Consider the following 12556-nt stretch of genomic DNA (forward strand, 5'->3'; position numbering starts at 1 on the left):
CTGCTCTCTGCTCCGCCGTCAGAGCTGGGTGCCCGGCCACCAGCCGCTGCTCTCCGCTCTGCCGTCAGAGCTGGGTGCCCGGCCACCAGCCGCTGCTCTCCGCTCTGCCTTCAGAGCTGGGTGCCCAGCCACCAGCCGCTGCTCTCCGCTCTGCCTTCAGAGCTGGGTAGTTGTATATCTACTTGTGTGGGGGTGGAGGGGCCATAAATGGCTGCAGACACAAAAAAGGAGGGCCTGATGAACTAAGTTTGAGAACCACTGGTGTAGAGCATTCATGGTCATTTAAATCCCCGTATCACCTTTTTCAAGAGGGAGGGGGTCTTGCAGGGTCCTGGCCATGCACCAGCCCTGTCATGCAAGCCCAGAGCGAGTCTTACCCAGCGTATCTCAAAGAGAGCTGACCAGATCGCAGCACAGCATAAGCAGTGAGGCCTGGCAACATGTCCGTACTCAGAACCTGGTCCCTCATGATCAGGGTATGAAAACTTCACGTAACTATGATTAAGTGATGGAAACAGAACCCAGCGGGACGAATGGAGTTCCATTCATCCTGCCTTTGTTTCTCTGGTGTTCTAGTTATTACTGGATGTGGAGCTTGCCAAACCAATTTGCAGCAGCCTCATCAGTGAAATGCAGAGCCCTCTGACCACCATCCAGTCTGGGCAGAAGGCCGTCGTCAGGGATGCGTGGCGCTGGCTGTCTTTGGCCCTAGCCGCACGTGGGATCCTCTCATTGGCCCCAGCTGTGAAGGCTGGTTGCTCATTGACCCTGGCCCATTTGAAATCGGAAGGGCTCATGAGTGCTGTGGCAAAGCAAAGCTGGGTGCACGCATGGTGGGGTCAGTTATGAGACTGGTTTCTGACATCAGCTACAGACGATTCTTCACTCCATATTGACGTTGCAGAGAAATATGGGTGCACAACAGGCACCTGAACAACAAGCACATTCTTGGGTGGTTGAAGAGGTCTGTGTGTCGTGGTAGGCTCAGGTTTGCCTGTATCTTCTCAACCAGTCTGGCTGTAGCTTCCTCCCAACGGACATGTGGAGGAGTGATGTGGCTTAACACGGGGAGCACAGTGCTGGTGTGAATCGAATCGTCCGCGTAACGATGCACATGATTGAGTGTTGTTGTGTGTCTACTAACTTGACATGAGACGGATGGAGCCAGACTGGAGCATAGTATTCTGCTGCAGAGTAACAGAGGGCTAGACCGGATGAGCGCAGAGTTTGAGCATTTGCTCTCCACGAAGTCCCAGCCAGTTTGCTTAGAAGATTGTTATGTACCCTCACTGTAGCTGCAGTTTTCCTCAGGTGGTTGAAACATGAGAGATCTATCCAGGTTTACTCCAGGTAGAGTGGGTGACATTCATAGTTCAAGTGATGCCCATTGAGAAAGATATTCAGTTCTTGAGTGCTCTGGTGTTGTGAAGATTGAACACACTTTTAACTGTCCTGGTCACAAATGGTTGTAAATGCCACTGATTACAGTATTCAGCCATCTTAGTCAGCGTTTTGGGTGCTTTCGAGTACTGGGAATGACCATGCTTGGACGCCTGGGCAAATGTCATCTGCGTACGAGAACTATCGGAACTGGGCAAGAAGGAGGTCATTTGTGTGCAGATTGAAAAGTGTCAATGCCAGCACAGAGCCTCGGGGTAGACCATTGGTTTGTCTTTTTCACGTGCTAACGCCGTCTCCCATGTGTACTCGGAAATGTTTGTTGTGGAGGAAGAGGTCAACGGCATTGATTATCCATGCTGGGAGAGCTCTCAACAAATTCACTAAGAGCCCCGTGTGCCAAATGATATAATATATGCTGCTATCACATCCAAAAATATGGCTCCTGTCTTCAGGTTCTTCTGAAAACTGTCTTTGATTAATGTTTTCAAAGCTAGCACTTGATGACAGGTGCTTCGACCTCTCTGAAAGGCCTGCTTGCTCGATGCTGAGTATTGACTCCACTTCTGGGGAGATGCACAGGAGAACGAGACGCCCCAGCACCTTGAAAGGCACAGACCAACAGGGATATCAGTGGGTAGCTTGCAACATTATGTGGCTCTTTCCCCGGTTTCAGTAGAGCAATGACATTTGACATTCGCCAAGTCTTCTGAACTCACTCTTTTTTTGACTACTCGCATGAAGAACTGCGCTAGCCACTGATGATCACAAGTCCTGAGGTGCTTCAGAAACTGGCGATATGTTGTCATAGCCAGCAGCAATGCCAATCCTAGTATCGCTCAGAATTTTGTCTAATGCCGTGGCTGTGAACGGCTCTTGCTGAGTGGCCTTCCTCCGATAGAACTGATGCCATTAGTCATGGACTTGTTGTCTGACCTGCTTCTCATTTGGGGCCTTTGACACATTCAGCAGACGGCTGTCTGCTTGGTTTGACGTGACAGGTGGTCTGCTTAGGGCTGGGGGTTGCTGAGCTGCAGCGAGACAGTGAATCGAATTCCAACATTTCTGGTTTGAGCGAATGATGTCTAGATTCCAAGTCATCTCTTCCCATCATGCCCATCTAGCAGCATCCAGTGACTCACTTAGACTCCCACTCATCCCGTTCTTCTCTCCTCTTACAGAAGGAGAGAAGAGAAGAATGGGAGATAGGGCATGTCAGTGGGGTTGTGGAAGAAGGTACCACTATGCCCCACGCCCATGTGTGTCCTTGGCCAGCAGGTTGCAAGCATGGCTTTTGCTTGTGCCAGGTTGGGGCGCGAGGTATGTGGTCACACCCATTCTGTGCTTTGTACATGGATTCGTCTTTCTTGGGTGCAGACTTGTATGCTCTGGCTCCCCTAGGCAGAGCCCCACAGCGATGCTGTCTGTTTAAGAGTGGCTGCTGCTCTGCGGGAGTCTGGTGTGTGTGTCTCCCTTATCTTTGTCTCTGGGAGCGAAGGACACAGCGGAGATAACATGCTGCCCTCGCGTCACAGAGTCCAAGGACCTCTGGCGATAGGGAGCTGGGCTGCATAAATCTGGCAGGGACCTTCGCTTGTGGTTGCCAAAGGGAGCAGTGCAGTGCTGAAGTCATCTAGGCACCACATGGTACAGAGAGAAGCAGCAGAGGGAAGAAGAATTCCCTCTGCCCAAGGCCTGGGATCAGCTCCAAGCATTTGGACAGGCGGCCGCCTCCTCTCAGTCACGCCCAGGCAGCCCATCTGAGTTGGGGGAGGAGAATTTGCCCCCCCAGCTGCTGCTCTCCCCATGCCTAAAGCAGCGTTTGGTTTGATGGGAGCCATTTTGCCAGCAGCACTCTGGTACAAGGTACACTCTTCCCAGGAATTGCCGATGTGCAGGACGCCCCATTCTCCGGGGCTGGTGGCCCAATGAAAGCCTAGCTGAGAAACCCCAGGCCCTGAGACATTGCATGCACCTTGGTGCTTTGGGGAGTAGCCCCATGTCCTCCTGCTCATGCCATTGCCCTGCCTACCTTGCTCATGTGAAACATCTGACAGTCACAGACTGAGGGCCCAGTCCTGCTCTCACTGGAATCCATGAGAGCTTTGCTGCAGACGGAACAGGATCAGGGTCTGCCTGGTTCGTAGCCTTTCACTACTGTCATTCCTGGGATCAGGTGTGTCTTGGCTCCCAAGCACCATGTGGAATTCTGTACAGAGCAGAGCTGGCTCAGTCTTTGTGGAGTCCCTGGTTGCGGGGAGCAGAGATGAAGTCCAGTGGGTTTTTGTTCCCCTCTGGACCTATGTCTAGAGGGCGGTTTTGGCCTTGTTCTCCTATGTCTCGCCCCTCCCAAAATCAGCCCAGCTGCTGGGGAAGGCGCAGGAGGGAATACTAGCCAGGAGCTGCCTTTCCTTGTGGCCTTGTCAGAGGGGACAGCTGATCCAGTGATGAATTATCCCCCCACCTGGCCTGCTAGGCCTGTAAATTGCCAATTCCACCTGCGGCTCCAAGCCATTGTTTATGTTGCTTGGGTTTGAGAACAGCCCTGGCAGGCTGGGGAAGCCTCTCAGATTGGAAGGCCTGGAGGAGCCGGTCTCTCCCTGTTACCGCCAGGCGCTTTCCGTCCCAGTGTGCCTGGATTGGGACCAGCACTGCATGGGAGGCAGGGAGGCGGGCCAAGCAGGCCAAGGACCCAAAACAAGTGGCTCTTGGTGGGGGAGGGATAGCTCAGTGGTTTGAGCATTGGCCTGCTAAACCCAGGGTTATGAGTTCAATCCTTGAGGGGGCTGTTTAGGGATCTGGGGCAAAAATCTGTCTGGGGATTGGTCCTGCTTTGAGCAGGGGGTTGGACTAGATGACCCCCTGAGGTCCCTTCCAACCCTGATAGTCTATGATTCTATGGTGACCCGCATTTGAGTGGCTGCAGCCTGGCTGGCTTCACAAGGGGTGAGATTGCAGTTCCCAGGGGATCCAGCCAGCAGCCCCTACAAGGGATTTCCAGAGTCCTGAATCTGCTGTAACTCCAGGGGCTTTTATCTATCACTCATGCTCTCGCCTTGTCCCCTGGCCCTTGTCAGTGGCAGAAAACGCTGACAGGAAATCTGGTCCTCAGATGGTAGAAGAGTCACCCTCTGAAATGCCTTCCCCTGGGGAGAAAGTTTGGCTTGGAGCCCTTTGCGGGACACTTGGTGCTGGGTCTGGGGTGACTGTAGTTACATTTCTTTTTGTTGTGGTTTAGGGCTCAGTTAATTTCCTAGAGAGGTTGGAATTTTTGTGTTATCTTTGTTCCTGCAGGGACACTTGCTGGTGAGAGCTGAGCATTGCAAGGGGGCTGAGAAACCAGCCTCATCACTATCCCAGGTTCCTAGTGGTTAGAAATTGAAAAGACCTGTTAGTTCATGGAATCCATCCACCTCCATGTAAAGGGTCTGGGGACTGCAAATTGTCTGTTTGGTGGACAGTGTGAAATGAATGTTGGGGGTCTAAGGCCAGGTCACAAAACCGCCAGCACAGCTGGCATAAACTGGCCTAGTTGTAGCAGTAATTGACTAGCCTCAGAGCCTGAACTCCCTGCATCCCTGTAGGTCAGCGATCCGCAGCCTGAGGCTCGGGAGCTGCAAAGCGGCTCTTTAATGTGTCTCCTGCAGCTCTTTGCAGCACGTGAGGTTAAAACGCGGTGTGACTGAATACAGAGCGCTAGAGTAAATGAAACAATGGCGTCACACTCTGGTGGCTCTTTTGGGTAATGTTGATTGCTAATTTGGCTCCTGAAGCACTGAGGTCTCAGTATCACTGCTCTAGGAGGTCCCTTCAGGTCAGGCATGAGGCTAATTGATGGAGCGGTGCCAAGAAAGCTGGCACAGCTGCTGATTGGGGGCAGTGTGATCTAGTGGCTAGCTCACCTGATTGGGAATCGGGGGTCACAAGTTTAGGTCCCAGCTCTGCCACTGCCTTGCTCTGTGGACTCAACTAATTCTGCCTCAGTTTCCCCAAAGTATTTTGAGACTTTTGGATGAGCAGTGCAAAGAATGTTAGTCCTGTCCTATGACTAAACAGTCTCCAGAGTTATCAGCTAGGCACCTTCCGCCAGAACGAACATCACACACACAAAGGTAACCAGAGTACTGATAACAGGGATTGCCAGTAGACTACACTCATGGCCGTGCCATAGACAGGCCTTTGCTGTGCTGCTTACTCTGGGGTTAGAAGACTTGCCGTGAGCTCAGAGAGCCCTTTGCTGACCCGTGGACGTGTTGTGTCCTGCAGGAGTTTTGCCTCTTTGCTGTGGTTGGCCTGGTGTCCGACTTCTTCCTACAGATGTTTTTCTTCACCACCGTGCTGTCCATTGACATTCGCCGGATGGAGGTAAGGGACGGGCAGGGGAGGCAGGTTTTCACGCTTGACCTTTCAGCGGCTGTGCCATGCAGTGACACCAGGACAGCTTACACCGGTGCTTTTCATTGCGTGACTGAGCGTGAGCAGGCTGGTTTGGATGGACAGGAGTGCGTGCCAGGCATCCGGATGTGGGGGTGAGTGGAGAGGGCAGGGGAACAGGAGCAAGGGCGGTTGGGCGTGAAAGTGAGCAGCTCCAGAGACCGAGGACAGGCGTGGTCATGAGTGTATCTGTGAGACTGTGCGCTCAGATGTAGGACCGCACTGCTGTGTGTGAGAACAGCCGGTGCCTGGGCTCGGATGTGTGTGCGGCTAATTGTGTGTTAGTTTCTCTCGAGGAAGGACCTAGTCTCTGCTGCTCTAACCCACGTGCTCTCCTGTTGGCAGCTCGCTGACCTGAACAAACGTCTGCCGTCAGAAGCCTGCATGCCCCCGGCAAAGCCAGTGAGCCGCTCCCAGAGGTACGAGCGCCAGCCAGCCATGCGGCCAGCCACCCCGCACACCATCACCCTGCAGCCGTCATCCTTCAGGAATCTGCGCCTGCCCAAGAGGCTGCGGGTCATCTACTTTTTTGCCAGGACCCGGCTGGCCCAGCGGCTCATCATGGTACACCCTGTGCTGTTTGTTGTCTGATTCACCGCCCCTCTGGCCGTACGCGCCCCTGCCCTGGCTGTACATCCACGGAGCAGACACCCAAAAGATGCTTATGCCTCCTCGTTTCTCAGCAGTCCTGGCACTCCCCTGAGAGGTGCGGCTGCTGTCAGAGAATTGATTCTCCAGGAAAATGTTCTACCTGCACGTGTCTGCTCCAGGGCTCTGCAGACCAGCAGACAGTGCTGCCGTGTGGTCTCTTTTTGTCTATATCGCACATGGATAGTGATTGACAATTCCCACTTACCCTGCAACATGAAGGGCGCTCTGCAGAGGTGGCTCTTCAGGCGTGGTTGGGCGAGGGGAGGGTGGAGACCCTTGCAGACCGGCCAAGGAGAGTTCAGGTCCTGGGGGCAGCGGGGAAGCAGGCACAGCAGCATTTTACTACATAAGCAGTTAAAGCGTTTTCTGCAGCACGTCGTGGAGGCCCTGTCAACACAGAGCCAGTTTCCCAGGATGCACTTGTGCACGTGAGGAGCGGGGGTGTCAGGTGGAGCCCAAGTGTCGGGTTTTTGTGGGTGGTTTGCAGATATTTGCAGTTCCTCTTTGAAGGGTGAGTCTCTGCCCAGGTCTGTGGGCGTCAGTCATGAATCATAGAACATCAGGGTTGGAAGGGACCTCAGGAGGTCATCTAGTCCAACCCCCTGCTCAAAGCAGGACCAATCCCCAACTAAATCATCCCAGCCACGGCTTAAAAACCTCTAAGGAAGGAGATTCCACCACCTCCCTAGGTAACCCATTCCAGTGCGTCACCACCCTCCTAGTGAAAAAGTTTTTCCTAATACCCAACTTAAACCTCCCCCACTGCAACTTGAGACCATTACTCCTTGTTCTATCATCTGGTACCACTGAGAACAGTCTAGATCCATCCTCTTTGGAACCCCCTTTCAGGTAGTTGAAAGCAGCTATCAAATCCCCCCTCATTCTTCTCTTCTGCAGACTAAATAATCCCAGTTCCCTCAGCCTCTCCTCATAAGTCATGTGCTCCAGACCCCTAATCATTTTTGTTGCCCTCCGCTGGACTCTTTCCAATATATCCACATCCTTCTTGTAGTGTGGGGCCCAAAACTGGACACAGTACTCCAGATGAGGCCTCACCAATGTCGAATAAAGGTGAACGATCACATCCCTCGATCTGCTGGCAATGCCCCTACTTATACAGCCCCAAATGCCGTTGGCCTTCTTGGCAACAAGGGCACATTGTTGACTCATATCCAGCTTCTCGTCCACTGTAACCCCTAGGTCCTTTTCTGCAGAACTGCTGCCTAGCCCCTCGGTCCCTAGTCTGTAACAGTGCATGGGATTCTTCCATCCTAAGTGCAGGACTCTGCACTTGTCCTTGTTGAACCTCATCAGATTTCTTTTGGCCCAATCCTCTAATTTGTCTAGGTCCCTCTGTATCCTATCCCTACCCTCCAGTGTATCTACCACTCCTCCCAGTTTAGTGTCATCTGCAAACTTGCTGAGGGTGCAGTCCACGCCATCCTCCAGACCATTAATGAAGATACTGAACAAAACCGGCCCCAGTCCCAGGAAGCAGGGCTGTATTTCGGGGCGGGGTGCACCTTCTGGGGGCTGTGGCTGAGGTTTGGCTACACCGATGCTCTGGTGTCTGTGCAGTTATGGTGCTGAGGTGAGGGTGCCGTGTACTAAACAGCCTTGTCTCTTCACTTGTACGGTGCAGGCTGGAACAGTGATTTGGATTGGAATCCTGGTGTACACAGATCCCGCTGGCCTCCGCACCTACCTCACGTCGCAGGTCACAGAGCAGAGCCCGCTGGGAGAAGCGGGACTGCCTCCCATGCCAGTTCCTGGAGGTGTCCTTCCGGCTGGGGATGTCAAGCTTGCCCTCTCGGTCTTCCCCTCGGAGCCCGTGCAGCTGTCAGAGAACCAGACGCAGCAGCAGCAGCGCGAGCAGAAGGAAGGGCTAGAGTCCCGGAATGGGCTGGAGGCAAATCAGCAGCCGTGGGCCCAGGGACCGGAGAGCCACGGCAGTGGGCAGCCGGAGCCTGGCACCAAGGCAGAGGTCACGTGGGGCGTGGAGGATGAGGAGATCTGGAGGAAGCTCTCCTTCCGACACTGGCCATCCCTCTTCAGCTACTACAACATCACCCTGGCCAAAAGGCAAGTGGGTCACAGACCAGGTGCCCAGAGCCCTTGGAGTCCGCACAGAATTGAATCCCATCAGGTTTGGCTCAGCCCTTCACCCTTGGAGCAGATAAACTGAATTCCATGCAGCTCACTGCGGGTGGGTCTTCTGGGCAGCCCTTTCAAACAGGCCAAGTCTGCCTTGCATGGACACTGTACATCACTGAGCACGTGGCATGGGGCTTTGTCTTGGGCCAAAACATGCCCTTCCCGTCCCACTGGTGTTTGGCGTGTTGTGTGCCTGGTGACTTCCCTCCATCCCAGAGGTGGCTGCACTGCAGTGGGGCCATATGCACACGTTGGGCGAGCGCTTGTGGCCATCTGGAATTAAAGGCCAATATAAAACTAAGGGTGAGTGACAGACATGCTGCAGTGCAGCCAGCTCAATGCAGGGCTCCCGGGGCGAGGTTCTCTGACCTGAGCCATACAGACAGTCACTAGATCATCACATTGGTCCCTTCTGGCCTTCAAATCCCTGAAATCCAGGCGGCCCCCCGGTGAGATGCTCCAGTGCTGGCTGTTTGGGGAGCTCAGGGAGAAAGCTGAGCCCCAGTAGACTTCGGAATGCTCTTCCAGGCATGTAGCGAAGCCCCAGGGGTTGGGATAGCTAAACCTGGCCTGGACGAAGCCCTAGAGAATACCCGGAGTGGCCCTGCCCTGGCATGGCCCCAAGGGAGGGATGAGCTAGATGATCTTATGAGATTTTGCCATCTCTGCATCCTGCCGTTCCTAAGCCGATCCCTCGTCTTTCCTTCCTCTCCCCAGGTACATCAGCATTCTCCCAGCCATCCCTGTCACCTTGTACCTGAATCCACGAGAAGCCTTAGAAGTGCGCCACCCTCAGGAGGCTAATCGCTACCACTCTTTCTTCCCTTCGAGCCTCGGGAAATTGGAGGCGGTGGATCGGCCTGGTGAGGCCTTGCCCAAACTGCAGGGGCACCGGGACGTCACGCTCTACAAGTAAGAGAGCCGACTGTCCCCCGTGATCCACCCCTTTGGCCCTGCCTCTGTCACCCGGAATGGGCAGCTTGGTTGCCTAGCGGCTCAGAGTCTCCTTGGGGAGAGAATACGGTCAGGGTTGAAAGGAGCCCTGCCAAGTCCCGGGTGCTTCCGTTCTGCTAGGGCAGTGTTACATTAATCATTCCCCTTATTATGGTCTTTAGAGGCTGAGTGCTTCCTAGCGGGCGAGTCAGTGAGCAGCCTAAGCTGTTAGCCAGTGCGCTGAGCCCCAGGAAAAGTGGGGCTACTTGTCACAATGTACTGGACACAAAGGGGCTGATGGTAAAACTCCATGCGTGCGTAAGTGTTCATTGCATGTGCGTGGGATAATCACGCACAGTTAGCCAGGCACTTTGAAGAGCCAGCTTTGCTCGTTCAGAGCTATGGCTAGCGGGGCAGCCTTGCTGCTGTTTTACCAGACCGCAGTATCCAGCCGGTCATGATGTGCAGCGCAGCAACAAAAAGAGAGAGGTGTCAGAAGGTGAGGTCAATAGCGGGGGGGAAGAAGTTAAGCATCTTTGGGGTGGGTGACCCTTCATGAGTTATCAGACAACACTCTCAAGGCTAGAAAGGAAACCACTGTACCGTTGAGAAGGTGGAGAGCCCGCTTTCCACTAGTGTCAGCGTTCTTAATCAGCAGGGCATGCGTGAAATACCTGGAAATCACACCATGCTGATTCCCATCTTGCCTTTTATTCCCCACCTTGCATTCCTGCATGATTTTAGCTCTCTCCTTGTGAAAAACTGGCAGAGAACTAGGTCTGGATTTTCTAAATTGACTAGTGATTTTGGGGACCTCAATTTTTGGGTGTCCAACATGAGATGCCCTTACAGGGGTGTCATTTCCAGAAAGTGCTGAACACCTGCTGTCTGAAAATCAGGCCTCTTTAAGGCGTCTCTGGCTGGGCACTCCGAACTGGAGGAACCCAAAGTCACTAGTCACTACTGAAAATCTGGATCCAAATCCTTTTTAGCATTCACATCCACTACCATCAACTCTGCCTGGTTCTGAGCACACTGCTCAAATCCTGCTGCAGGCAAAGAGGTCTGCCTGGAGGAATCAAATCTCTAGGGCAGGGACAAGCTTTGTGTTGTTTTTCTGTTCAGAGCCTTGACCGACAGGGCCCCAATCCTAGTCTGGGGTCCTTAGGGCTCTCCCATAAGGTAACTAGTAGCTGTCAGAATGATGGAGCAACAAGGACCAATACGGTGCAGCCTCTCGGGCGGCCGGGCCAGAACGTGTCTGTTTGGAAATCGGAATTTCCATCCTGCAGGAAATTCTTACACGTCGACATTCGTTTTCATTCCAAAATGAGAGAAAAGGTCAGAATAGCAAACATTTTTGTGGAATGTTTCTGGAAAATTTCCATTCAGAAATGTTGAAAGGACGTATTTTTTAATGTGTTTGATTGAAACTTTTCACTCTGAATTTTCCCACTGGAAAATGCTGCCAACACTGACTTTTTCCCCAGGAAACCTGGTGTTTTGTCTTGGGGAAATTTCAGTCCACAAACTGATACCAGCCATTTGCATGACGCTTTCAGGCTCGGTGATGTCACTTGATTGGATTTAAAACAATTTGATCAATGGAGAAAGGTTTTTTTTAACCCCCCCATTCCCTCCGCCTTTTTAACATTGTAAACCGGTGTTTTAAATGCCTCCCAGGCTGCATGTGCAGCTGCTCCTAAAACCTGCAGGTGCTTTTTGCTCTCAGCTGTCCCAGCTGACTACCTGCAGGCGGTTGGACTCTCTGAAGTTCTCCTCTTTGTTAAGAAGCTAAATTGGGAGCCCTAAACCAGCCCCCTGTGTAAGCAACAGTCCAGATCAGAGCAGCTGCTTCCTCGGAAGCGCTGTGTTGGGAGCATTGTGTGCCAGAGGTGGTGGCGTGGCACAGCTAACATCCTTCTCTCCCATCAGGGTAGCTGCTCTGGGCCTGGCCTCTGGCATCCTCCTGGTTCTTCTGCTCTTCTGCCTGTACAGAGTGTTCTGCCCCAAAAACTACGGGCAGAACGGGCTCTCGCACAGCCGGAGGAAGAGAGGGGACCTGCCCTGCGACGACTACGGCTATTCCCCACCCGAGACCGAGATCACCCCCCTGGTCCTCAGGGGTCACCTCATGGTAGGTTGGCCTGGGACATACGTAGTGTCCAGTGCGCCTCACTGCAGGGGGCCCACACAACCCACCTCTTACCCCCTTTGCCACCTTGAAGTCGCAGACATCAGAACTGGTGGGCATGTAATGTAGCACAGAGCCATGTGACTCACTGGGGCTAGTGGGGGCCAGGGGCACTGCGCAGGCAGCCCATGGGGTGATGGAGCAGGACGTGCCCCCATGTCTTTGGCCCTCACAGTCTGTGATGTGCTCTGGGCCCTCGGCTGCTGGCCCAGCTGGCGCCCTTCACTAGCCGGGCTGTTCAGCCCCTCTCCCCTGGCAGTAGCTTGCAGAGTGCGTCCTGGTTTGTTCTCAGTAGTATGAGGAGGTGGGTATGTTCCAGATGGACTTCATAGAAATGTGCTAGATTCCCAGCACACTGACTACCATGCCAGGACGGCCCTGCAGGGCTCCTTCCTCCATACCTTTCCCGTGGGAAGTCATGCCCCGTAGAGCGCAGCCAGCCAGCATTTGGCCTGGGTGCCAGATGGGGCCCATGGAGACTACAGCACCCCACTCTACACGCAGACTCGAGAGTTTTACACTGCAGCCTGCAGCCGCCTTCATCTTGAGTATGGAGCTGAGACTACAAGTCCCAGCATGCAGTGCTCTGTCTTGAGCAAAGCAGCCAGCCCGCATTGCATGCTGTGGCCTGTTGTCTGCCCTCAGGCCACACCTCTGCATTGAAAGTGAAGGCAGCTGGAGTCTGCCCGCTGGTGCCAGCGTGTGCAGTCCTTGGGCTCTGAGCCCATTGCTCTGGTGATCCCGAGCCAGCGAATCGTTTCTACCTGAGCTTCACTGGCTAGGGGCTTCTGC

General features: G+C 53.7%; 1 protein-coding gene across 1 annotated transcript in view; it reads left to right on the forward strand.

Annotated features, from left to right (window-relative positions):
- Positions 1-12556, forward strand: part of SCAP (SREBF chaperone) — a 93744-nt gene that overhangs the window by 74272 nt on the left and 6916 nt on the right. Inside the window, exons 11-15 of the mRNA XM_026651991.2 lie at positions 5665-5763; positions 6178-6396; positions 8126-8565; positions 9355-9549; positions 11506-11707. Coding sequence (XP_026507776.1) covers positions 5665-5763; positions 6178-6396; positions 8126-8565; positions 9355-9549; positions 11506-11707 — 1155 coding nt within the window. The remainder of the gene's footprint in view (positions 1-5664; positions 5764-6177; positions 6397-8125; positions 8566-9354; positions 9550-11505; positions 11708-12556) is intronic.

The sequence above is a fragment of the Terrapene carolina genome, unplaced genomic scaffold (genome assembly GCF_002925995.2).
Source record: "Terrapene carolina triunguis isolate 2854851 unplaced genomic scaffold, T_m_triunguis-2.0 Scaffold111, whole genome shotgun sequence".
NCBI classification, from domain to species: domain Eukaryota; kingdom Metazoa; phylum Chordata; order Testudines; family Emydidae; genus Terrapene; species Terrapene triunguis.